Source organism: Protobothrops mucrosquamatus, unplaced genomic scaffold, assembly GCF_001527695.2.
Source record: "Protobothrops mucrosquamatus isolate PMUCROS unplaced genomic scaffold, P.Mucros_1.0 scaffold157, whole genome shotgun sequence".
Classification (NCBI taxonomy): Eukaryota; Metazoa; Chordata; class Lepidosauria; order Squamata; family Viperidae; genus Protobothrops; species Protobothrops mucrosquamatus.
Window position 1 is genome coordinate 177,249 of NW_015386521.1, and position 25,451 is coordinate 202,699.

Here is a 25,451-nt window from a genome sequence, read left to right on the forward strand (position 1 = left end):
AAGCCTTCTCGGATCCGAGCGACTTTGTCATACAGATACTGTGCAAAATCCTCAGCCCTCCCCTCCAGGGGGTCCCCCCCCTCCAATTGAAGGAGAGAGCGGGTCACCCTGAAGAGGGCGGCCGGGCGATTATCTGATGACGCAATGCCATTTCTCCCTCCCCCCCCCTTTGTAACAATTTTATTTTACTTAATACATCTTAGCAAGGTTCACTGCTCTTCCCCGGTCTTTCTTCTCTCTGGATTTGCTCTCTGCAAATATTAAGCTGCCTTGGTTTTTGGCTCTGTACTTCTTAATGTACTGGAGAAGTATAACATCAGACTTTAAGTCAGAGGATTTGAAAATTTGTGTGGGATGTGTTTTTTTTTAAAAGATCAATGGATTGGAAAGTACATTAAAATCCATCTAATCAACTCCCTAATCCCTAATCCAGTGCAACAATTGAAAGTATTGTCGGTCCCTAAAAAAAAGTGATTAAGCCAAAAAGAGACCATCACTTGTGGAAGCAATATACTCTGCTATTAGAACATCGAAATTCAGTCAGAATAATTGTGTGTGAAATTCCATGTTCTACTCCTGGAACTTTCTGATATGATCCAGAATGTTCTAGAACACTATCCAGGGCTTTCTGGTTTGGAAGAGTCACTTCCAGAAAATGAGGGGCTATTCCTGGAATGATCAAATTGGCACATTCCAGGAGTAAAAATGAGGCAGAAAAAAGCTATATAATCTATTACTGGTCTGGAACTGTTTCTAGAAGAGCTTTACTCCCTCTTCATCACTTGACTGGCCTTCAGATGCTTGAGCTGCTAATATTTTTTTAATCCTATCGGAAGCTTCCTATGGGGATAGCACTGTTGACACAACACCATGTCAGTTTCCATCAGTCTGGGATAGGATTGCTCGTGAATGGCCTTTTCCCACCTGCTAATTCTAGGTGGCCCCTTGATTTTGGGAGGGGCTCCAGGAAATAAATTAGCAACAATGGGCAGAGGAATCAAAATTGTGGGGTTGGAAGGGACCATGAGGCTCATGTAATATAGGTAGTCCTCTAAATAACACCACAATTGAGTCCAACATTTTCATAGTTAAGCAAGGCAGTTAAATCAGTTTTGCCCCATTTTACAATCTTTTACAAACAGGACAATGCAACTGTCATAAATACATGCCAGTTTCCAAGTGCTCGAATTTTGATCACATGACTATAGGGATGCTGCAACGATCATAAATGTGAAAACCAGTCATAAATCACTTTTTTCAATGCTGTTGTAATTTCAAACAGTCACTAAATGAATGGTTGTAAGCTGAGGACTGCCTGTACAACTCTGCTCACCTCTAGGCAAGGTGAGCAGCATGCACGCCAGATGGACTGGATGGACGGACGGACAGACAGACAGACAGACAGAGAGATAGATTTTAAAATCCTCAAGAAGTCCAGCCTCTTAAAACTTTCAGGAATGGAGAATCTACAACCTCTAAGAAGATTGTTTCACTGTTGTGTAGATCTTACATCAAGAAGTTTCCCCAAACACAAGCAGAAAGATCCTGTGAATGCAAAATGTACTGATCTAGCTATAAAAATTGCACTTATTCATTCTATGTTTGGTGGACATTGAGATGAGAGACAATGCCACTTAGATGTTATTTGTGAAGTTTTTGAATGTGTGGTCTTGAAAAGATTGCTGGTTTATCCGCTCCTCAAAAGGCCTGCCCTAGAGATTTCATAATGAGACAAGCATCAACTTCTCTTCAGCTTCACCTGTTTTTAGGGAAAAAATGTAGAGAAAGTGATGGCTTGACAACTGCAAAGGGCCTTTGAAAGGCCCCACTTCTTTTTAAGTAAAAAAGACCCAATAAGTGATGTGTTTTTTTTTCTTCATGCTTGAGAGTTGCTATCAGATCGGTTGATAATCCTTGGCATGTGACAGATCCTTATATTCTCCTCTCATATTCTCCTTTTCTATCCCATAAATTTAATGCCACATTTTATTACCCCATTCAAGATTCTGTTCCACTTGGCTACATATTCCTTCTTTGCTTCACGGACTGTTTTTGAAAGGTATTTTTCCAGTCTTTTTCTCTCTCTTTTTTCCTATCTGGATACTGGGCAGGCAAGCGAAGATGAATAATTTAAATGCAAAGTCTTTCAAGGATTACGGATGTCTTCTTTTTCATTTTTTTACATTTTTTTTTTTGTCTGTACCAGATAATGCTCACTTTTCTACAGCCGGTCACCCAGGGTTAATGAGAATACTACAGGCTTCCATCCACTGTGAAAAGAGTGCTAATGTTATTTTTATAACAGCAATATTTAGAGTGCTTTCAAATTCAGATCCGTCATGGATGAACAATAGGTAATGAAACCATTGTCCTGCCTTCCTTTCAGCCCCTTTGAGTATGTTCTGACTGAGTACTTCAAATGTGTTCTAATTGAAGAAGAAAGAGGGGAATGGCTGTCATACCCCAAAAGTTTAGAATTATGACTCCATATCCCTTGATGCATTAGCACAATTATAGGTAGTCCTCGACTTATGACCGCAAATGGAGCCCAAAATTTCTGTTGCTAAAGCAAGACAGTTGTTAACTGGGTTTTACCCCATTTTAGAACATTTTTACCGCAATTGTTAAGCGAATCATTGCAGGTGCTAAGTTAGTAACACGGTAGTTAAGGGGATCTGGCTTCCCCATTGACTTCGCTTGTCAGAAGGTCACAAAAGGTTATTATCACATGACACACACACCCCGGGGCACTGCAACTGCCACAAGTACATGTCAGTTGACAAGCGTCCCAATTTTGATCAGGTGACCATGAGAATGCTGCAACGGTCACAAGTGTGAAAAACAGTCACAAGACACTTTTTTCAGGGCTGTTGGTCACTAAATGAACGATTGTAAGTCAAGGACTACCTGTACCACAAGACTTGAGTTGATGAACATCCACGTAACGTTCACTTCAAACTACCAACTATATTTTATTAAATGTATATGCCACTCATCTCACTGTCAAGCAACCCTGGGCGGCTTAGAACAATATAAAAATACAGTATAAAACAATAAGAACATTAAAAGCCTTCTGCATTAAGAATTAAAGCATCCAGCTTTGGTTACCACGATGTAAAAAAGATGTTGAGACTTTAGAAAGAGTACAGAGAAGAGCAACAAAGATGATTAGGGGGCTGGAGACTAAAACATATAAGGAACGGTTGCTGGAATTGGGGATGTCTAGTCTAATGAAGAGAAGGACGAGGGGGGACGTGATAGCAGTCCTCCAGTATCTCAGGGGCTGCCACAAAGAAGAGAGAGTCAAACTATTCTCCAAACCGCCTGAAGGCAGGACAAGAAGCAACTGGATGGAAACTAATCAAGGAGAGAAGCAACCTAGAACTAAGGAGAAACTTCCTGACAGTGAGAACAATTAACCAGTGGAACAACCTGCCTCCAGAAGCTGTGAATGCTCCAACACTGGAAGTTTTTAAGAAGAGACTGGACAGCCATTTGTCTGAAATGGTATAGGGTTTCCTGCCTGAGCAGGGGGTTGGACTTGATGACCTCCAATGTCCCTTCCAACTTTATTATTATTATAAAATTAACCAAGACTCGATAAAAGAGGCCAATATGAAAAGGGAATAGACTCTTCTAATCTATTAACCACCTCCAAAGGAGGATGCCCCCAGTAGCCCCCCACCCCCAAGCCAGTTGGCAGAGCCAGATTTTTGGAAGGCCAAGCAGATGGGCACAAAGTTCCATGGAGCCATGGCAGAAAAGGCTCTTCTGGACTCTTCTGCCAATCAAATTCCTGTGGCTGATGGGATCCAAAATATTCCTCTTCTGCCAGAGTGAGTGGGGCAGACCAGTCCCGCTGGGGCGAGATGGTTCCTGTGCCATAAAGGTGGAAACCGACATCTTAAATTGGACCTGCCAGCAAACCAGCAACCAGAGCAGTTCATTGACACAATCATAACTTACTATCCAGCTCTGCCTGCACGGCTTTCAGAGCATCTTGTTGACACCACTTAGCATTGTTTGCTTCCTTTTGTTTGTCTACGAAGCGTTTTTGTGTTCTGTGGACTCTTAGGGAGGGAGATGAAGTTGAAACAGTTTTTTTTCCCTGACTTCAGACTTTATATCGGCCTCTATGGAGGTGTCCCTATGCAAAGATTAGCCGTCCCGCTATTCTTGTTTCCAACAACAGCCAGGTTCGTGTTTTGAGGAAGCCTGCAAACAAGGCGCAGATTAATGCCCTAGAGCAGGGGTAGGCAACCTCGGCTCTTTTATGACTCGTGGACTTCAACTCCCAGAATTCCTGAGCCAGCCATGCTGAGGGGAAAGGGAAAGGTTTCCAAGCTGAGCCATGCTGGCTCAGGAATTCTGGGAGTTGAAGTCCACGAGTCATAAAAGAGCCAAGGTTGCCTACCCCTGGCCTAGACCACTACCGTTCTTTGACAGCTCCCTCTCTGACAAGGTCCTCTTCAGAACTTTAGAAGAATTTCATCCATTCTGCCCAGGTGCATCTTCCCACTTGGCTGCATCTGAGACAAGATTTTCCCACTTTCCCTTACAAACTCAGGCTATCAGGTTTTTCCTTTAGAACATAGAATCATAGGACCGGAAGGGATCTTGAAGGTCTTCTAGTCCAGAGGTCCCCAACCTTCTGGGCACCAGGGACCATTCTGTGAAGAGAGTTTTTTCCGCGGACTGGAGGGTGTGTGGTTTTGTGTGCTGCCTGCATCTCATGGATGGGGCTCTGTTTGCGGACCAGTTGCTGGCATGCTGCGGCCCGGTACTGGTCCATGGACCGGGGGTTGGGGACCCCTGTTCTAGTCCAATCCCCTGCTTTCTTTACTTGCTTCCAAAGGCACCCTTCCAGATGGCTGCATCAGAAGGAGGAGCGAATCTGCCTCTCCTTATTCTTCAGCTGGAAGCAGTTTCCATTGCGATCATTAAATTTTGGAGTAGGTGGAAACCTGGAAGCCATTTTGTGGAATGGTTGATGGCTATATAGCTCTACCACCTAATCCTCTGAAGGTTCATAGAAGGCAGTGTCTCCAGAATGTCCTTCAACACTCTCCTGCTGTAGCTGGAGACATCAAATAATTTCTCTTTCTCTTGTCTCTCTTTTCTCTTTTCTCCATTTGTATTGTGTCGGCTAAAATGTTAGCTATTGTTTCAAGCTGAGCCATTTGGAGTGATTTATATCTGGAAGAAAGCTGCTAGATAAAAAAAAAATAGCAGGTGGCAGGACCACTCCATTAATTTCTCTATTGCCACGTTGTCTTTATGGCTGTGATTCCATGAATTAACTGTTAGCACAAACTGTGGTTTATGAAAAACAATCGCTTGCAATCAGAATATTATGGTTCCTGGTTCAGAGTAGCCTGTCAGTCAACAAGGATTTGTCTGCAGTTATAAAGAACCAGAGTTAAACCTCGTTACCATTAGAGTTGCCAGATTTTGGAATGGAAAAGAATAAGGTAAAAGATTTTTAAGAGTTCAAAAGCTTCTTTTTTTCTGTACGAATATTGTTGTACATTACTTAACCTTTCCAGTTGGATCAGGATGTTGGATAGCACTCATAATACAAAGTATAGTGATCCTCAGGAATGTATCAGAGGTTCTTAAATGAAAAACTCAAAAGCCATGAGGATCAGCATGCTGTCCATCATCTTGTGTTCCCTTCCAAGTCACAAAGGTCTCAGGCAAATAAATCAGTCCGCAAATAGCTTCATTCCTATAACAGCAATCTCACTATTTGAAGTGATAAAATTTGGAGAAAAGAGTATAATACTGGCCCCAAACTGACCCTCCCACAAAAGTAAATCGATGTCTAAAGTTCCTGAAAAGCCAATTACTATACAGTATCACAGATTAATTTGTAATGCAGTACATTAATTAAGTCTTTTATGAGATTATGAGAATTTCAGTTGGAAAAATAATATTTCCCAAATGGGAAAATAAGTTTCCTGGGTTTAATTTGTTACTTCACAAAATAATAAACCAGGCTTTGAATTTCTGAGATTCTTTGCTCAGGCAGGAGCTCATGTAAAATGGGACAGTAAAGCATTCCATGATGAAAAAAGTTTTCCCCCGGTGACCCTTTGTCAAAGCTGCTGTCACTGCATCCTGCCGTGCAAGGATCCGAAGTAGGTCGGAGAGATGACAGATCCACAGCTACTTCCAAATCTGACACAATAATTTTATGGCATGTGAATCGACCCTATTAGGTACCTTGCTATGATGAATCATTGCTTTCTGTACTGCACGCTTGTGTATATGAAACTAGACAACCTGTGAGCTGTGAGCCGCTTGTCAACCTTTCAGAGATATTTCCTTACCAGATTCTTTGATGCCTTCAACAACAGCAGAGCTTCCAATGGATTGCCTTCCCTGGAAAAGATTTTAAAAAGACTTGGCTTTTTCCCCAAGGCCTGGGAGAAGGCTAGATAATTGCATGTTAAAAGTTTGATTTGGTGCAAGGGTTTTGTATGATGATGATAATGATGATGATGATGATGTTGGAAGGGACCTTGGAGGTCATCTAGTCCAGACATGTCAAACTCGTGACATCACGTGACATTGCGCAACGTATCGGGACGGTTTTGCCATTGCCGGCAATGGGATGGACGCGGCTTCCGCATGACGCGTCCTACGGGTCGGCAGTTTGACTCCCCTGATCTAGTCCAACTCCCTGCTTAGGCAGGAAACCCTATACCATTTCAGACAAATGGCTGTCTAATCTCTTCTTAAAAAATTCCAGTGTTGGAGCATTCACTGCTTCTGGAGGCAGGTTGTTCCATTGGTTAATTGTTCTAACTGTCAGGAAGTTTCTCCTTAGTTCTAAGTTGCTTCTCTCCTTGATCAGTTTCCATCCATTGCTTCTCGTCCTGCCTTCAGGCGCTTTGGAGAATAGCTTGACTCCCTCTTCTTTGTGGCAACCCCTGAGATATTGGAAGACTGCTATCATATCCCCCCTCGTCCTTCTCTTCATTAAACTAGAGATACCCAATTCCAGCAACCGTTCCTTGTATGTTTTAGCCTCCAGTCCCCTAATCATCTTTGTTGCTCTTCTCTGTACTCTTTCTAGAGTCTCAACATCTTTTTTACATTGTGGTGACCAAAACTGGATGCAGTATTCCAAGTGTGGCCTTACCAAGGCATTGTAAAGTGGTATTAATACTTCACGTGATCTTTTTTTTTCCCCAAAATTTTATTTATAATACAATTAAAAAACATTGGATATAACGTGACATTCCAGTATGTACAGTCTTATCAAATTATTCCACATTTTACAATAGATTCTTCATATCAAGATATACATCTAAGTTTTATATACAGTACTTATTCTAAAATAACATATATTTCTATCTTAACACTGGTCTTTAATCCCAACTGTCCTCCTCGAATCCCTCCAGCGGTAAAATTTATCCCAGTTTTCGAAATAAACTGATCCACATTTGTCTTTCAATACCATTGTGAGCCTGTCCATTTCCGCACATGCTAATATTTTATATAGTAACTCTTCCTCTGTGGGAATTTCTTTGCTCTTCCATTTTTGCGCAAACGCAAGCCTAGCTGCAGTCAAGATGTGTAACAGCAAATAGATTGTTCCCTTATCGTATTTCTCTATAGTTATTCCCAACAAGAAGAGTTCAGGTTTTAACTCTAAGTCCAATATTAATATATCTTTCAACCAACATCGTGTCCTGTTCCAATACTCACGAGCCTTTGGGCATTCCCACCACATATGGTAATATGATCCTATTGCTGATTTACATTTCCAGCATAAAGGTGAGATATTTGGACCCATTTTGGCTAACCTTGCGGGTGGGAAGTGCCATCTATAGAACATCTTGTAAAGATTTTCCTTGTACGAGGTAGCTAGAGAATACTTCACGTGATCTTGATTCTATCCCTCTGTTAATGCAGCCTAGCACTGTGTTGGCTTTTTTGGCAGCTGCAGCACACTGCTGGCTCATATTTAAGTGATTGTCCACTAGGACTCTAAGATCCCTCTCACAGTTGCTACTATTGAGCAAGGTACAACCTATACTATACCTGTGCATTTGGTTTAATAGGGACATAAAAAATCGATGGCAGGAAAAGATCCAGGGATCCATCTAGTCTGCCCTTTGAGGTTTTTTTTTGCTTTTGTTTTCTAATTTATTTATTTATTGTTATTAATTTTTATAGTCCATTGCACAATCACCCAGATATTCAGACTGGATTTAACATTTTTGTCTGCCTATTGAGTCCTTCCCAAAGACCTGCAAATAGGCACGTATGGTGCCTATCAAATACCACCAAACACACATGGTGTTTGATGGTGTTACTCTTTTATTATTTATTTTATTATTATTATTGTTATTTTATTTTAATTTATTTATTTATTTTTGTCAGATGATGGACCTGTGTTTATCTCAACCATCAGGTACTGATGATTGACCCCCTACCTCCTCTGGGAGTTTGTTCCAACCTTCCACTGCTCTTTCTGTGGAAGTAAAACGTTCTAACATTGCTATTAATGTTTTTGTTAATGTTTTATTAATCAGTGATTTTACAGTAATGATAAGATTTTATATGTTAATTTTTGATTGGGAGCGGCCCAGAGTTAGTTGAAAGATGGGCAGTTATATAAATTCTTTTAAATAAATAAATAAATTCTGGAAGATATTCAGAGGGGTGTGTGTGTGTGTACACACAAACACACTCAAACGTCACAGGAAATGTTAATATGATATTTTGCGTTATGTCACAAATTGTTTTGTGATCATTTTTATGTCATAAAATATTTTATTTAAAAAATTGCCAAATTTCAATTCCACTTGAGTCGTGGGGTCCTGGATTTTGGATGCATTCTGTAGGGTAGCCCTTTTGAGGTACCTTGGTTAAAATGCTTTTTGCTCCATGGTGCAATATTTCAAGCAGTCAGAGGTTACGGAATCAGAATTTTAGAGAGATATAGATCGGTCCACTTGCAGGAGAAGCTCCGGACCTTCAATTTCATCTCTTTATTTCTACTCCTCCTCTTTTTTTTCCCTGCAGGTATCTAGTGGGAATCTGCTGGCTATCCTGAATCGACATTATCAGGACTTAAGTTGCTTGGCCTTCACGGATGATAGCAGCCATTTTCTCTCTGGAGCCAAAGACTGTCTTGTCATAGTGTGGAGCCTGTACAGGTATGAATTGAAATGGCCTCCCATTTCCCAATTCTGCCCACGCGATCAGCATCACTGCATTTGCCCATGCTCTTGAATGTGAATGTTATTTTGGGCACCAGCATTAACATATTATTGAAAGTGTCCTGAACTTTAGAGGAGGTACGTCCCACTTTTGTGCAGAAGGCGATCCTTTGTAGAATGAATGAACCTTTATTATCAAAGTACAACAAGTATACAATGAGATTGGGTGAGCCTCCCTCCCTGCTTCCCCCCCCCCAACTCACAGTGACAATAAACCCACCAACTTATTACACCATGTGAACTAATTGCACAACACACCGGCCTCACGAATCTATCATACATAAAGTTATTTCCCGTTCAAGAGCCTGACAGCCCATAGATAGAAGCTGTTCTTCATCCTGTTGGTACGGCTGGCTATACTTCTATATCTTTGTATTATCTTCACAAAGATGTCCAGCCAAAGTTATGTCCAGGTTAAGCTTTAAATTAAATTACTTTTAATTCTGTATTATTTAATTATTGATAATTTATTTTAAAGAAGTACCTTTTAAGTTTGGATTCATCGACATCACATGATCTCCTGAGTAGTTTAAACAATAAGGCCATATTATACCTTGATCTAAAAACTTTGTAGAATTAAACAAGTTTTGCAAAAAAAAAAAGGATCAGAATGCCATTTTTACACTGATATTTAGGGAGAGAGTTATTGGCCAGGATTTAGGGGTTATCTCTACAGTATCTTCTCTTTTTAGTTGTTATCCTCGGTGGCATGCGTGATAGATGAAAGTAAGGCTGTTTGCTTAGGCTGAAAAGAATAATATTAAAGCCTTTAAAGGTCAGGAGGAAAAAAAAAAGATTCTGGGAGATGGGGAAAAAAACATTCCCCAAACACGTCCCAGTGAATGAATTTCTGAGATTATTCAGTGTCTACAGGAAGCTGACAAAGTTTCTTTTCCTCATTTGGTCAGATTCAGACATGTTGCTCTAAAACGAAAGGTAGAGACAACGGGAGGAAGTCTAAAGGTTTAGGCTTTTGTCAAAAACAATGTACAGATAAAACGGGCAGCCTGTAATTATCTGCTCAATTGATTTCCACCTAAATTCCCTAACACACACGTTCAGCGTTATTGCTTTAGAGAGGAAATGGTGTGCACATCTGCAGGGAGGCAGCAACTCCAAATCCATCCTTGCCTACAACTTTCCTATTTACGGTGTTAAAACCAATTCATTTCTTAGTGTGCTACAGGTGGACCACGGCCAGAGCCCTGAGCCCCGCCACGTGTGGTCACGTCACAGCCTTCCCATCACAGATCTCTGCTGTGGAGTTGGTGGTCCTTTGGCCAGAGCTGCCACGGCCTCCTTGGACCAAACAGCAAAGGTAATCATACTCGGTTTGGAAGCAGCACAGGGAGTCCTCGACTTACAACCATTCGTTTAGTGACTGTTCAAAGTGACGACACTGGAAAAAAAGTGACTTATGACCGTTTTTTACACTTACAACCGTCGCAGCATCCCCACGGCCATATGATCAGAATTCAGACTCGTGCCAATTGACTCATGTTTATGATGGTTGCGGTGTCTCGGGGTCACATGACCACCTTTTGCAACCTTCTGACCAGCAAAGTCAAAGGGGAAGCCAGATTCACTTAAAGCAACTGTGTTACTAACTTAATGACTGCCGTGGCTCATTTAACAACTGTGGCAAGGAAGGTTGTAAAATGGGACAAAACTCACTTGACAACTGTCTCGCCTAGCAACTGAAATGTTGGGCTCAGTTGTGGTCGTAAGTTGAGGACTAGCTGCATTATAGTTTTGGGCAAAATGTGGTGTTCTTGGAATATTCTGATTTTCTCCCAAAATTCTCTAGTTAAACTGTTAGTGTTTCTCTGCAACTGAATTTGTTGCAGAACAAACCACTTAACTGTTCCTAAAGATCCACTTCTGAAAAACAACAAACTGTGTGCAGAAAAGGAAGTTCAGTCTGTTTTAGGAGAAAAATGAAATGTTCCAGAACCAGATCACAAGAATTTTATACATAGCTAGGGAATCGAATTGCTTGGTTCATGCCAAATCCTTTTTAAGGTAGGAATTATAACCACTGCTTGGCAAATATGTACATAGGCATATTCATTTGTGCTGGTATGCTTGGTAGGTCTGGAAATGGAAAGATTTTGCTTACGCACAACAAATCCCGTGCAGCTTTTCTAAAGATTTCTGGACAGGAACCCTGCTTGGAAGGGCGGGGCGATATAATCCTTGATTTAGAGCTGTTCTCAGCATGGATTTTTTCTGTCCTATGTACTGTATAACACAGTTCAGAAATTTCTACTTGGAAACAATACGTGGAACTGAACTTATTGTAAAATAACCTCACCTGGTGTTCTGTCTAGTCTCAGGATACCAGGAGAGGTAAAGAATTTGGGGGGAAAAGAGGGATGAGTTAAATGCTGGATGTTCCCGATTCAAGAACCAAAACAACAGCACCATATCCTTGGCATTTAGCTGGAGTGTAAGAAAAATGAAACCCCTCAGCTCAAAATTGGAAATCTTTCGCAGTCATGGTGCCTATTACTGTTAGATAGATAACCTTTATTGTCATTTTTTTTACTGTGGGCACAAGGACACACATTAAAAATGAAATTTAGTTGCTTGCTCTGAAAGTACATAACACACATTTAAACAATACTGTATACGACATATGTATAGACCAGGGGTAGGCAACCTTGGCTCTTTTAGGACTCGTGGACTTCAACTCCCAGAATTCCTGAGCCAGCCATGCTGAGGGGAAAGGGAGAGGTTTCCATGCTGAGCCATGCTGGCTCAGGAATTCTGGGAGTTGAAGTCCACGAGTCATAAAAGAGCCAAGGTTGCCTACCCCTGGTATAGACCTACATCCTTACATATAAGTAACATAAATATTTTGTTTTTGTATATAAATGTTTTGTATTACGGACAGTCTACAACTTTCAAGGTATCGTAGGTCCTCATTTAACAACAGTAATTGGGATTGGGAACTCTGTCAGTAAGCAACGCAGTTATAAGGCACAGCTTCACGTGACTGTGCCAACTTGCAGTGGTAGTTCCAGCAATCCCAGTTAACATCATTAAGCGAACCCCACAGCATTTCCTGCACGTGTGATCACCATTTGCAACCTCCTGTTGGCTTCCTTATTGACTTTGCTTGATGGAAGCTGACAGTGAAAGTTACAAATGATAATCATGTGACTGTGGGATCCTGCGATGTCATAACTTCAAGCTGGTGGCCAAGATCCCAAATTGCAATGGGGGACACTGCCACAGCCGCAGCTATGAGGATTTGTCCTAAGTACCCCTCATTCAACACCATCGTAATTTGGAACGGTCACCGAACGAGTGGCTGTTAAACAAGGACTGCCTGTATGCAAAGTAGCCTCAGCCACAAAATTGCCGTCGTGTGTGCTGCGATGCGTTCCTTCGGATACCCCAGGTTTCCCTCCCAGCTTTTATACAGTTGGCAGTACCAGCGAGCCTCAGCCTGATTAATTGAAGCCATGGTTGTTTCCCTGAGGTTGGGTTATCTAAAATTCCATCTGGATTATAAGACACAAGCTAGGACAGTGGTGGCGAACCTATGGCACGCGTGCCAGAGGCGGCACTTGGAGCTCTCTCTGTGGGACACGTGCCATTGCCCCAGCCTCGCCTCCCTACGCAACTCCCTCACCAGCAGCCCCCCTGAAGAGAGTTGCCCCTGAGCGTGGCCCACGTAGAGCAGCGCAGCCAAGAACATGGCAGATAGGCAGCCAGGGCCCCACAGCACAGTTGATGCTGTGGGGCGCAGGCAGAGGGTGTGGCCGCCAAGGCGCTGCTGGGCTGCCTGTGCAATCTGCGGTAGGCCCTGGAGGCGGTGAGTGGCCCTGTGGGCAGGCAGGGTGGGGGCGGAGGGGGGGTGGAGTGGAGGCGGGGCCAGTTTTTGGGCACTCGGTCTCTAAAAGGTTCGCCATCACTGAGCTAGGAGAAACAACAGCAGAAAGCGCAGCGCTCAGCACGTGGGCTTAATCTCAAGGGAAGGGACAGAATCTGGATAAATGCCAGGTTGGGGAAGATGCATTTATAAGAACTCAATCGCCTTTTTGTTCTTGCCGAATCTTTTTCTAGAATCCCTGAAAAGCAGAGTTTCTCTGTGTAAAAATCCCAATATATTGCCATTTGTGCATAATACATGTCATATTCATAGACTGGCACCAGGCTTAATTTTGTAGCATTATAGCTAAAAACTGGATTTAATGTGCACCTTTTCTCATTCTCAGTTGTGGGAGATCTCCTCCGGGAACCTTCTCCTCTCTGTCGTCTTCGATGTGAGCATCATGTCAGTGACCCTTGACCTTGCGGAATACCACATGTTCTGTGGCGGGTTGGATGGTTCCGTCTTCCAGGTTGACCTCTGCTCCTGGGTAGGTCCCATTTTGTGCAGCTTCTGGTAGTCATCCCAAGGTGCCTCGGGCAGCGAAATGGGATGAAATCTCAGACCTTAATAAGATTGTTATGTTCTATAGAAATCTTTTGCGCTTTAGGACAGGTATTGCATGGATGCAAAAATATATTTAAAAAAGTAAATTAAATTAACAAATGGCCAAGACTTCACACGATTACCAAACCCTGTGAGGTTTTTTCCCCTTCTTGCTTTAAATCTCACGATGCAGATAGTTCTTGACTTGAGACAAATTTTTCTTAACCATTCAAAGTTACAATGGATCTCCCCAGAGCGATTTATGATCCATTCTTGGAATTATGATGGACGCACAAACACAGAGCAGTCATATGATCGCATTTTGGGCGATTGGCAACCAGCTCATCTTTACAGCTGTTTGCAGCATCCTGCGGTCATGTGACATTTTTAACTACTCTCCAGCATTTAGATTCTAGCAAAAGAAATGCACATTGGGGGAACTAGATTTGCTTAACAACCATGGTGTTTGCTTAACACCCATGGTGTTCACTAAATGACCGTGAAAAAAAGGGTTATAACTCTGAATCCGGTCACATGATGCCTTGGCCCATGATCACAATGACTTAGGACTGAAATTTCAGGCTCATTTATGATCATAAGTCTACTTGCACTTGAGGTGAGAAGTGTAATCTTACATGATTTATACCAGGGGTCTTCAAACTTGGCCCTTTTACGACTTGTGGACTTCAACTCCCAGAATTCCTCAGCCAGGCACGCCAGTAGTGGCGAACCTATGGCACGCGTGCCAGAGGCAGCACTTAGAGCCCTCTCTGTGGGCATATGTGCCGTCACCCCAGCCCCGCCTCCCCCCGCGGCCTCCTCACCAGCAGCTTCCCCTGGAGGAGAGTTGCTCCCGAACTTGGCCTGCGTGGAGTAGCGCAGCCAAGGACCTGGCAGCTAGACAGCGCAGACAAGACTCCGCCCTCGCGTCGTCGCATGCAGTTAAAGCTGTGGGGCGCAGGTGGAGAGCGTGGCAACCACGGCGCTGCTGGGCTGCCTGGGCGATCTGTGTGGAGGTGGTGAGTGGCCCTGCGGGCGGGCAGGACTGAGGGTGGGGTGGGGTCAGAGCGGGGTGGGTGGGGCAGGGGCAGGGGTGGTTTCTGGGCACTCGGTCTCTAAAAGGTTCGCCATCACTGATATAAGCCGTGGTGGCGCAGTGGTCAGAATGAGGTACTGCAGGCTAACTGGCCAGGAGTTCAATCCTGACCGACTCAAGGTTGACTCGGCCTTCCATCCTTCCGAGGTCGATAAAATGAGGTCCCAGATTGTTTGGGGCAATATGCTGACTCTGTAAACCGCTTAGAGCGGGCTATAAAGACCTGTGAAGCAGTATATAACTCTAAGTCCTATTGCTAATGTTATAAAGGAAAGAGTTAGAAGGTCCTTCCTTACATTGTGAACAAATAATGCCTCATTTTGTGAGTCTGTTAACTCTGTTAAGTCAAGAATGGAAAGCCAGATCTGTATGGCCCATGCTTTCTTATTAATATGGCCACCCAACTGAAGCCACGGCGCTCTAAGCAGCCCAGAAAAGAAAAAGAGAAAGAAAACCATAATTAACTAATACAATATACCTCATTAAAATGTGACTGCAATGTAGCACTGTTGTCTTTTGGACTTTGTGTTCCTGCAGATAAGCTCGACAGCACAAGTCACCCCAAATCCTGCTTTCTCCTAACTGGGTTAAGGAACAAAACCACCTCCTGGTTTTGTTTTGCTTTTAATGGTCATTGCTTCTTCCATAGCCTGCTACTTTCCGTTTTTCAGAGACTCCTTAATTCTGTCTTCACAGAACACTTCCCTTCTCCTACCTGAGCAGAATATAAATTGATTTTCAGGGAGGGAAGCAATGTCGGTGGGCAGCCTTAAGGTTACAGTACCTCAAACGCCAAAGGCCTGGGTGTGAATTTCAACAGCAAATCTCTGTTTTCTTCTAGATCAGGGCTTTTCAACCAGTGGTACGGGTACCATCTGGCAGGTGGTACGCGACCATCCTAGAAAAGTGGTAGCGGGGGGAAGGGAATGAGCTGAACCGGTGGCAGCACCACACAAGCCTGAGCAAGAGATGGCTGGAACTGCAGGGCTGTCAGGGCTCAGTGGAAGCGCCAGGATCAGCGCCAGGCTCCAGCTGAAGCTCGGCGCTGATCCTGGTGCTTCTGAGCCCTGAAGAAGCACCGATCAGCTGGAATGTTGCAGCATCTCCAGGGTCTTGTGATTTACATTCAGATGCTTGGCAACTGATTCATATTTATGATGGTCACAGTGTCCCAGGGTCTTGTGAAGTGACCAAAACCTGCTGCAACCCTCCAGCAGACGGGGGGGAATAAAAACCAAACACCCCCCCACCCCACCCCCAGTGCCAATCCTCAACAGAAATGCTCACAACAATGAAAACCTCGGACAGGAGGAAGAGCGCCGGCAGGCAGGTGTCTTGCTTGGCTGTGCCTTGGGGGGCACTTTTTTCAGTGCCATTGTAACTTCGAACAGTCACTAAGCGAACTGTTGTAAGTCGAGGACTACCTGTACTTTTATCACTTTTTTCCTTTTTTTTTTTTTTTTTTGGGTCATCAAGTTTTTGACACCTTGCTATCGACGGGTGGTACTCGGATATTGCCATATCCTAAAAGTGGTACAATGGGTGAAAAGGTTGAAAAGCCCTGGTCTAGAGCAGCGGTTCCCAACCTTTTCTACACCCCTAGAGCGCTTCTGATATATTCTCGCACCCCTTATAAAAGTTCAAAATAACAGCAACGAATTATGCATATGCACTATAATTTTGAAAAGCCAAGATTTCGCACCCCCTAGAACAGTGGTGGCAAACCTATGGCACGGGTGCCAGAGGCGGCACTCAGAGCCCTCTCTGTGGGCACGTGCGCCATCACCCCAGTCCTAGGCCTTCAGCTGGGTTTTATAAAACCTTTTCACTTTAGGCTTCCGCCGCCGTGTGCAAAAAAAAAAAAAGGTTCAATCAGTCAGTCAATTTCAACTTCTCGCAAAGTTGGAATTGATTGATTGAACTTTTTAGTCCCATCCAGTCTGCTGTTACCACTGCAGCCATGCCCACCCAATGGGCACACCCACCTAATGGGCCACACTCACCCGGCACCCGACGATGCATAAGTGGGCTTTGGAGTTGCAGTTTGGGCACTCGGTCTCTAAAAGGTTCGCCATCACTGCCCTAGAATATCGTCTCGCACCCCCGGTTGGGAACCCCTGTTCTAGAGCAACTATCGTCCAATGGAAGATAGGAATCGTGAGTACCTCCAGTTTAAAAGTATGAGCAATAGCAATACCACTTAGACTTATATACCGCTTCATAGTGCTTTACAGCCCTCTCTAAACAGTTTTACAGAGTCAGCATGTTGCCCCCAACAATCTGGGTCCTCATTTTACCAACCTCGGAAGGACGGAAGGCTGAGTCAACCTTGATCCGGTCAGGATCGAACTGCCAAACTGCTGGCAGCCAGGAGTCAGCAGAAATAACCTGCATTCTAACCGCTGCGCCACCAGGGCTCTTGCTCTTAGGCAACCAATAACGGGAAGGTCTCTCTACCAAAGTAATGATGCCTGAGCAAAATATAAAGAATATAATGGATTATTAACCTGGAAGGAGGCAGTTTCCTCAAACTTTCATCCCTGTTTAATTATCCAGAATGGTGCATTAAACTATAATTCTCTCCCTTCTCTCAGCCTGTGCAAAGAGAAAGAGGTTTTCAGTCTGAGCAGGAGAATGGAAAGCTCTTCAAAGGACATAGGTGAGAATATCATTTTTCTGTTCCTTTCTTGAACTGGCAAGGCTTGAATGTTTAGCTTGAGCCAGCATGGCTTCCACTTATGGCTGCTGCAGGTGTTCTGTCCCAGCCTGTGTGAGTCCTTGTTAATTCACAAGGACAAACCCCTCTTTTAACAAGTAGGCTGGAAATGCAGGAAAAACAAACCTCTTTTATTAATTAGGTACAGACCTGCAAAATGTCCCAAAAGCAAAGGCAAACAAAACACGATGCAAACGGAGAATTGTCCAAGGCAAACAACACGATTCAAATGGAGAATTGTTCACAAGCAAGGCAGACAAAACAGGATTCCATGAAACTTGATTCCTTTGCAAACGGTTGCCTTCAGCCACCAGCACCGCCCACACCTTCCCTTTTTATTATGCAGCCCCAAGGCGTGGCTTCTCAATGCCTTCTCCTCCTCCCTTGGAGTCGCCCCATTGCCTCCCTCTGTCCTGCTCTTGTTGCCTGTCTGCGTTTGCGATCGTCTTTAATGTCTTCCAGCTGTGAGTCCTCAGAGTCTGACTCGGCTTCCCCGCACAGTTAAGTCTCAGCCTGAGCACGAGTGGAGGGGCCAGGCTCTTCATCAGATTGTAAGTCTTGGAGCTCATCAGAGCCTTCCTCTGACTCTGATGGCTCTCCAGGCTTCTCCGCTGATTCCCCAGACTCAGCTGCCTGGTCCAGTGGCTGGCACGGACTCACAACAGCAGGAATGAATGTCTTTCATAATACCAAGACAACAAAAGCCCAAATAAAAATCACGTGGCTGACATTTTTCAAGACTTTGATCGTCTCAGATGGGTTCTTGAGATGAGTACGCCATAATCTCTCCTTGGGCACGTGCAGCCATTGGGTGAGATTGCACAGGGGGCGCTGCCACCTGAAAAAATGGCAATCCTTGGTTCAACCCCAGTTTCTAAATCTCATCAGCATGGGCTGCTGTTCCCTTCTACAGGTAGTCCTCGATTTACAACCATTAATTTAGTGACCATTCAGAGTTACTGAATGGTCATTAAATGAACGGTTTCATTCAGGTGCTAAAAAAAAAAAAGCGACATGACCATTTTTCACATGATCCGAATTCAGGTACTTGGCAGCTGGCTCACGTTTACGACGGTTGCCGTGTCCCAGGATCATGGGATCACCTTTTGCAACCTTCCGACAAGCGAAGTCAATGGGGGAGTCAGATTCACTTAACAACCATTGTTACTAACTTAACAACTGCAGTGATTCACTCCAGAGCTGTGGCAAGAAAGGTCATAAAATGGACCAAAACTCACTTTAAGATAAGATAGATAAGATAACCTTTATTGTCATTTTTTTACTGTGGGCACAACGGCACACATCAAAAATGAAATTTAGTTGCCCGCTCTCAAAGTGAAACACATACATGACACACATCTAAACATACTGTGTACAACATATGTATAGACACACACCCCTACATGTACATAACAAATAAATATTAAATACTGTCCATCTTGAATATATAACGGAAGGAGCAAGTTTGAGAGTTCATAAGATTAATGTTGTATAGAATGAAACTGGCTGAATCTGGATGTTCTGCTTCGGATACCACGAAGCCTCCTCCCAGAAGGTAAGGAAAACAGGTCGTGAAGAGGATATGTACGTAACAAATAAATATTAAATACTGTCCATCTTGAATATATAATGGAAGAAGGAAGCTTGAAAGTTCACAAGGTTAATACTGTATGGAATGAAACTATGGCTGAATCTGGATGCTTTGCTGCAGATACCATGGAGCCCCTCCTCCCAGAAGGTAACAAGGAAAACAGGTTGTGAAGAGGATGTGTAGTGTCCCAGATGATCTTACGGACCATGCTCAAGCAACGCTTCTGTGCTATGTCCTGGATGGGAGGGAGGGAGCTGACAATGATCTTTTCGGCCATCCTCACCATTCTCTGCACCGCCTTCCTGTCTGAAGCAGTGATGCTTCCAAACCAGACTGTGATGCTGAATGACAGGATGCTCTTGATCGTCCCCCTGTAGAAAGTGGTCAGGACAGGGAAAGGAAGATGTGCTTTTCTCTTGTGACGTAGAAAATGCAGGCGCTGCTGTGCCCGCTTCACCAGTTTCTTACTGTTGAGCGACCAAGCCAGCCTACTCGTTAGCTGCTGGAATTTGATGCTGGTAACCATCTCCACAGGTGAATCATTAATGCACAGAGAAGTGTGGCTGTGCCTGCCTTTACAGAAATTTGGGGCTCATTTGTGGTCGTAAGTTGAGGACTACCTATATCTTGATGAGGAATTAGAGCTGGTCTTGGTTCCACCTTTGTCTGAGAAATAAGAGCAAGGAAAGATAGAACATATCATGATAGCAACGACCTTTTGGGAGACTCAGATTTTATAAGCAGGTATCCCTAAGTGAGAGGCCCTTCTCCAGGGCAAGTACTATCCAAAGGGTTAAAAGGACTTTGGTGAGGAGGGCTGGAATGTGGGAGCAAAGACATCCCAAGTACCATTTCAACCATTTTCTTAATAAAAATATTACAGTAATGACATTGATAAATAAGACCAAAGTACCAAGGAGAATATTTGTAGCTCGGGGGCTGAAATGAAGGGGTCCCTGGTGGTCACTGAGCTCGGTTGTTTTCTTGCAGTCGTTTCATTACTCAAACTAGGTAACATCATTAGTGCTGGTGCTGTTACCTAGTTTGGGTAATGAAACATCTGTAAGAAAACAACCAAGCTCAGAAACCACCAAGGATCCTTCAAAATCAAAGTAAGTAATTTTAGACTTAGTTTCCTTGTTTAATAAATCAGGGCTGGCAACTCAGTCATTAAGTAATGTGGCTCCCCCCCCCCCCAGAGGGAGAGGTGATTGGGAAAATACTGGAATGTGCAGAAATGAATAGACTAACAATGACGATTAAAGATAAGACAGAGTCAGACTACTATGAAATCTGGGGAACTTTTTATGATTGGCTGAAAAGAGAATACGGTTAAAAGATAGTTAACATCAATTTAGATGGAAGAAGAAGGAGCAGATAAGGAGGGAGACCCAGGCGACATAGTATTGAATAACTGGAGGTTGTATACATATTTATAGACGTATATACTGAGAAGGTTAGATAAATAGAAGTATTAACGTAAGAGAAAATTAATCTTATTGTATATAATATAGATTGGGAAACATGGAGAGAGGAATTGCTCGGACATTACCCCTGAATTGTATCTGAAGAGGGATGAGAGAGAAGAAAGGAGAGGAGAGAGAAAAGAGTAAAGGAGGGGAGAAGGAAGTATGAAGGTTGGAGGAGAGAGTGGTGAAAGAGAAGAGGAGAGGAGAGGAAGAAGAGGGAAGTAGGGAAGAAAGAGAAGGAAGGGAGAAAGAAGGTAGGAGTGGGGATGCAGTGAAAGGGGAAATGGGCGAGCAACACCAAAAGTCATGTGTATGTATTTATTTCATTAAAAGTATCTTATATATAAGAATGTAAAAAGAATGTATGTTAATATCTGATAAATATCACGGTATATGTATGGGGGAAAGTTTGGAAAAATAAAAAATAAATTATTAAAAAAAAAAAAAGTAATGTGGCTGGTAAGCCACCCAGAGTTGCTTTGGGTAATGAAATGCAGCATATGAATTTAATAAACAAATAACTAAAGGAAACCACAACTATGCTTAAAAACCTTACTTCAGCTTTCTTTTGCTTTACAGCCCTGCAAAGGTCAGAAAATTACTTTTTCCTCACTGTTGTAACTGTGGACAGTTGCTGAATAAGGGAGGCTTTAAATGAGGACTACCTGTATGACCATACAGGAAGAGGGGGGCTCTTCAGAGTGTAATATGGGTTTTTTTTCAACTTACCATAGATGTTGAAGTAATAGGACATCATCATCATCATCATCATAAGTAGTAGTAGTAGTAGTAGTAGTAGTAGGAGGAGGAGGAGGAGGAGGAGGAGGAGGAGGAAGGGATCTTGGAGGTCATCAAGTCCAACCCCCTGCTTAGGCAGGAAACCCTATACCATTTCGGACAAATGGCTATCCAGTCTCTTCTTAGACACTTCCAGTGTTGGAGCATTCATCGCTTCTGGAGGCAGGTTGTTCCACTGGTTAATTGTTCTAACCGTCAGGAAGTTTCTCCTTAGTTCTAGGTTGCTTCTCTCTTTGGTTAGTTTCCATCCGTTGCTTCTTGTCCTGCCTTCAGGCGCTTTGGAGAACAGCTTGACTCCCTCTTCTTTGTGGCAGCCCCTGAGATACTTCCGGGTACGCTTTAAGGTGTTAGTTACCACCTTTAAAGCGCTCCATGGCATAGGACCGGGATACCTCCGAGACCGCCTTCTGCCACAGACTCCCTCCCACAGACCGGTACGCTCCCACAGAGCGGGCCTCCTCAGGGTGCCGTCGGCCAAGCAATGTCGGCTGGCGACCCCCAGGGGGAGGGCCTTCTCTGTGGGTNAAGCGGGACTGACCTAGGGTGAATTTTAAATAGGGATAATTTTTAATGATTTTAATAAGAGACACAGCTACAAATATTTGGTTTTTAATTGGCTTTTATTGGGGAAATGTACTATGTTGTTTTAATATGCTGTGAGCCGCCCTGAGTCCCGTGGGGAGAAGGGCGGCATATAAGTCTTAAAAATAAATAAATAAATAAACACTGCTATCATGTCCCCCCTTGTCCTTCTCTTCGCTAAACTAGACATACCCAATTCCAGCAACCGTTCCTTGTATGTTTTAGCCTCCAGTCCCCTAATCATCTTTGTTCTGCTGAGCAAGAGCATGGACATCTGGACCCAAATCCCCTCTTGAGAAAACATTGAAGGACCTCAAAGTAAAGCCTCTGCCTTGTTCTTTCCATAGGAATCAGGTGACGTGTCTCTCCATCTCCACGGACGGAAGCCTGCTGCTGTCCGGCTCTCATGATGAAACAGTTCGGCTGTGGGACATCCAGAGCAAACAGTGTCTCCGCACCGTGAACTACAAAGGTCTGTACATGTCTGTATGGATATTTAACTGACCTGGTGAGAGAAGGGAAACTGCCGGCTCTTGAGAATCCAGAAACGGGCATGGTTGGAAAAGAAAAGGAAAATAGGTTCCTGTGCTTTTAAACCTGGAAGTTCAAAACAAGAAGCTTTTTAGCTAAAATATCTCATGCTGTCATTGAGAGCTCAGGAAAACCTAATACTGGAACTGAAGAATTTCTGGCAAGTGGAGATGCTCTGTCGTAATGAAGTGTTAATACCACTTTACAACGCCTTGGTAAAGCCACACTTGAAATACTGCATCCAGTTTTGGTCACCACGGTGTAAAAAAGATGTTGAGACTCTAAAAAGAGTACAGAGAAGAGCAACAAAGATGATTTGAGCTGGGTGGGGCTGGACAGGCATCCAATTTCTTGTTTTACTTTGCATCAGAGCTCTTATTTTTGCATAAAACCTTCATCTCAGTGAATTTCCCCATGAAAGCAGATTGTTTTTTCAGTTCATTACCATCGCAATATGATTTACTGCTCCTCTTTATTTTGGATGTTCAGAACGATCTAAGCAATGCTCAAAACATTAAGTTATCAAAAGGGATATAAAATTTGCATGGCTGAATCTTAAATATCATAATGAGACTTGATACCATAAATTCTTGATCGTGCTGAATGACTTGGTAGTTAGCTAAGCACACAACGTAAGCTGCGGCAGAAGTTCTGTTTGTATAAAAGGGCACCATCACACGCTTGAAGTTGTAAGGCTGCCCACTTAACGTTTACTTCTAGGGCCGTGCTCTCACTCTTGGCAACTTTAGGAAGGGTAGACCATAATTACAGGTAGTCCTCGACTTGCAGCCATTCATTTAGTGACTGTTCAAAGTTACAACAGCACTGAAAAAAGTGACTCACGGCTGTTTTTTACACTCACTGCTTCAGACAGGAAGGCGGTGCAGAGAGTGGTAAGGACGGCCGAAAAGATCATTGGCAGTTCCCTCCCTCCCATCCAGGACATAGCACAGAAGCGCTGCTTGAGCAGGGTCCGTAAAATTGTCTGGGACACCACACATCTTCTTCACGACCTGTTTTCCTTGTTACCTTCTGGGAGGAGGGGGCTCCGTGGTATCCGCAGCAGAACATCCAGATTCAGCCATAGTTTCATTCATACAGCATTGACCTTGCGAACTCTTCAAGTTTCCTCCTTCCATTTTATATTCAAGATGGACAGTATTTAATATTTATTTGTTATGTATATGTAGGAGTGTGGATCTATACATATGTGGTATATAGTATGTTTAGGTGTGTGTCATGTATGTGTTTCACTTGTGCCCACAATAAAAAAAAATGACAATAAAGGTTATCTTATCTTAGAACTGTTGCAGCATCCCCACGGTCACGTGATCAAAATTCAGACACTTGGCAACTTCTCATATTTACCATAGTTGTAGTCTCCCAGGGTCATGTGATCCCCCTTTGCAACCTTCTGATAAACAAAGTCAGTGGAGAAGCCAAATTCACTTAACAGCCTGGTTACTAACTTAACAACTGTAGTGATTCACTTAACAACTGTGGCAAGAAAGTTCATAAAATGTGGCAAAGCTCACTTAACGTTTCTCTCACTTACCAACAGACGTTTTTGGCTCAATTGAAGTCGTAAGTTGAGAACTACCTGGACTTGAGAAAGACTATTCTAGGGCGTAGTTGTGGAAATGCTTCTGGGCTAACAAGCCGGGGGACCGCTGTACAGGCAGTCCTGGATATATGACCACAATTGGGATCAGAATTTCCATTGCTAAGCAAAGTGAGTTGCATCCGATTTAGGGCCTTTTGTGACACGGTTGTTAAACAAATCAGAGCAGTTAAGTGAATCTTGCTTCTTTTTTTTTTAAGCGAATCTGGCTTCCTCAATTGACTTTGCTTGTCAGAATCTGGCGGGCAAGAGAGAGGTAGTAGAGATGGGGATGGGAGGGGGAGAACCAAAATGATCTACAACCAATAGTACTGCCTGTGCAAATTGAGCATTTGAGGCTTTTTTCCTCCAGGTAAACAATAACAAAATTCAGTAAACGTGATAAAGCTTTTTATCTATCTGCCACGGAGAACATTTTTCTGATGTGCTCTACTTAAATTTATGTTCGCTATTCTTGGATTCAGATGCCTCTGAGGTGGGTTACAAATGAGGGAAGAGGAAGTACATTTATAAAATCACCAGAAAAGAACTGAAACCAGGGTACAGAACAAATACTGAGTTCAAGTCAACCACCTAAAGCAGTGATGGCGAACCTTTTAGAGACTGAGTACCCCAAAACCGCCCCTGCCTCCACACCCGCCCCGCTTCGCGCCCTGCCCGCTCCGCCCCCGCAAGGCCACCCACTGCCTCCACGGCCCACCGCAGTAGATCGCCCAGGGGACCCAGCAGCGCTGTGGCAGCCACGCCCTCCGCCCGTGCCCCGCAGCATCTGTGTGCGACGGGGCGTGAGTCTTGTCCCCGCTGCCTAGCTGCCATGTGCTTGGCTGCGCTGCTCCACGTTGTCCGTGTCCGGGGGTGACTCTCCTCCAGAGGGGCTGCTGGTGAGAAGGTGGCCGTGGGGAGAGGCGGGGCTGGGGCGACTGTGTGTGCCCACAGAGAGGGCTCTGAGTGCCACCTCCGGCACATGTGCCATAGGTTCGCCACCACTGGCCTAAAGGGTCCAGGTAGTCCCCAAAATTGACCCCAAAATTTCTGTTGCTGAGACACTTGTTAACTGAATTTTGCCCCATTTTACGACCATTCTTGCCACGGTTGATAATTGAATCACTGCAGTTGTTAAGTTAGTCACACGGTTGTTAAGTGAATCAGGCTTCCCCATTGACTTTGTTTGTCAGAAGGTCACAAAAGGTGATCACATGACCCTGGGACACCGCAACCGTCATAAATATGAATCAGTTGCCAGGAATCTGAATTTTGATCATATGACCATCGGGATGCTGCAGTGGTCGTGTGAAAAACGGTCATAAGTCACTTTTTTCAGTGCCATTGTAACTTCGAACGGTCGCTAAATGAACTGCTGTAAGTCAAAGACGACCTGTATTTAG

General features: G+C 43.7%; 1 protein-coding gene across 1 annotated transcript in view; it reads left to right on the plus strand.

Annotated features, from left to right (window-relative positions):
* The window catches only part of WDR18 (WD repeat domain 18), a 71,254-nt gene that overhangs the window by 15,623 nt on the left and 30,180 nt on the right, over nt 1–25,451 (plus strand). The window contains exons 3-7 of the mRNA XM_015813453.2: nt 9,040–9,173; nt 10,413–10,554; nt 13,463–13,606; nt 17,353–17,417; nt 22,262–22,386. Of these exons, the coding sequence (XP_015668939.2) occupies nt 9,040–9,173; nt 10,413–10,554; nt 13,463–13,606; nt 17,353–17,417; nt 22,262–22,386 (610 nt within the window). The remainder of the gene's footprint in view (nt 1–9,039; nt 9,174–10,412; nt 10,555–13,462; nt 13,607–17,352; nt 17,418–22,261; nt 22,387–25,451) is intronic.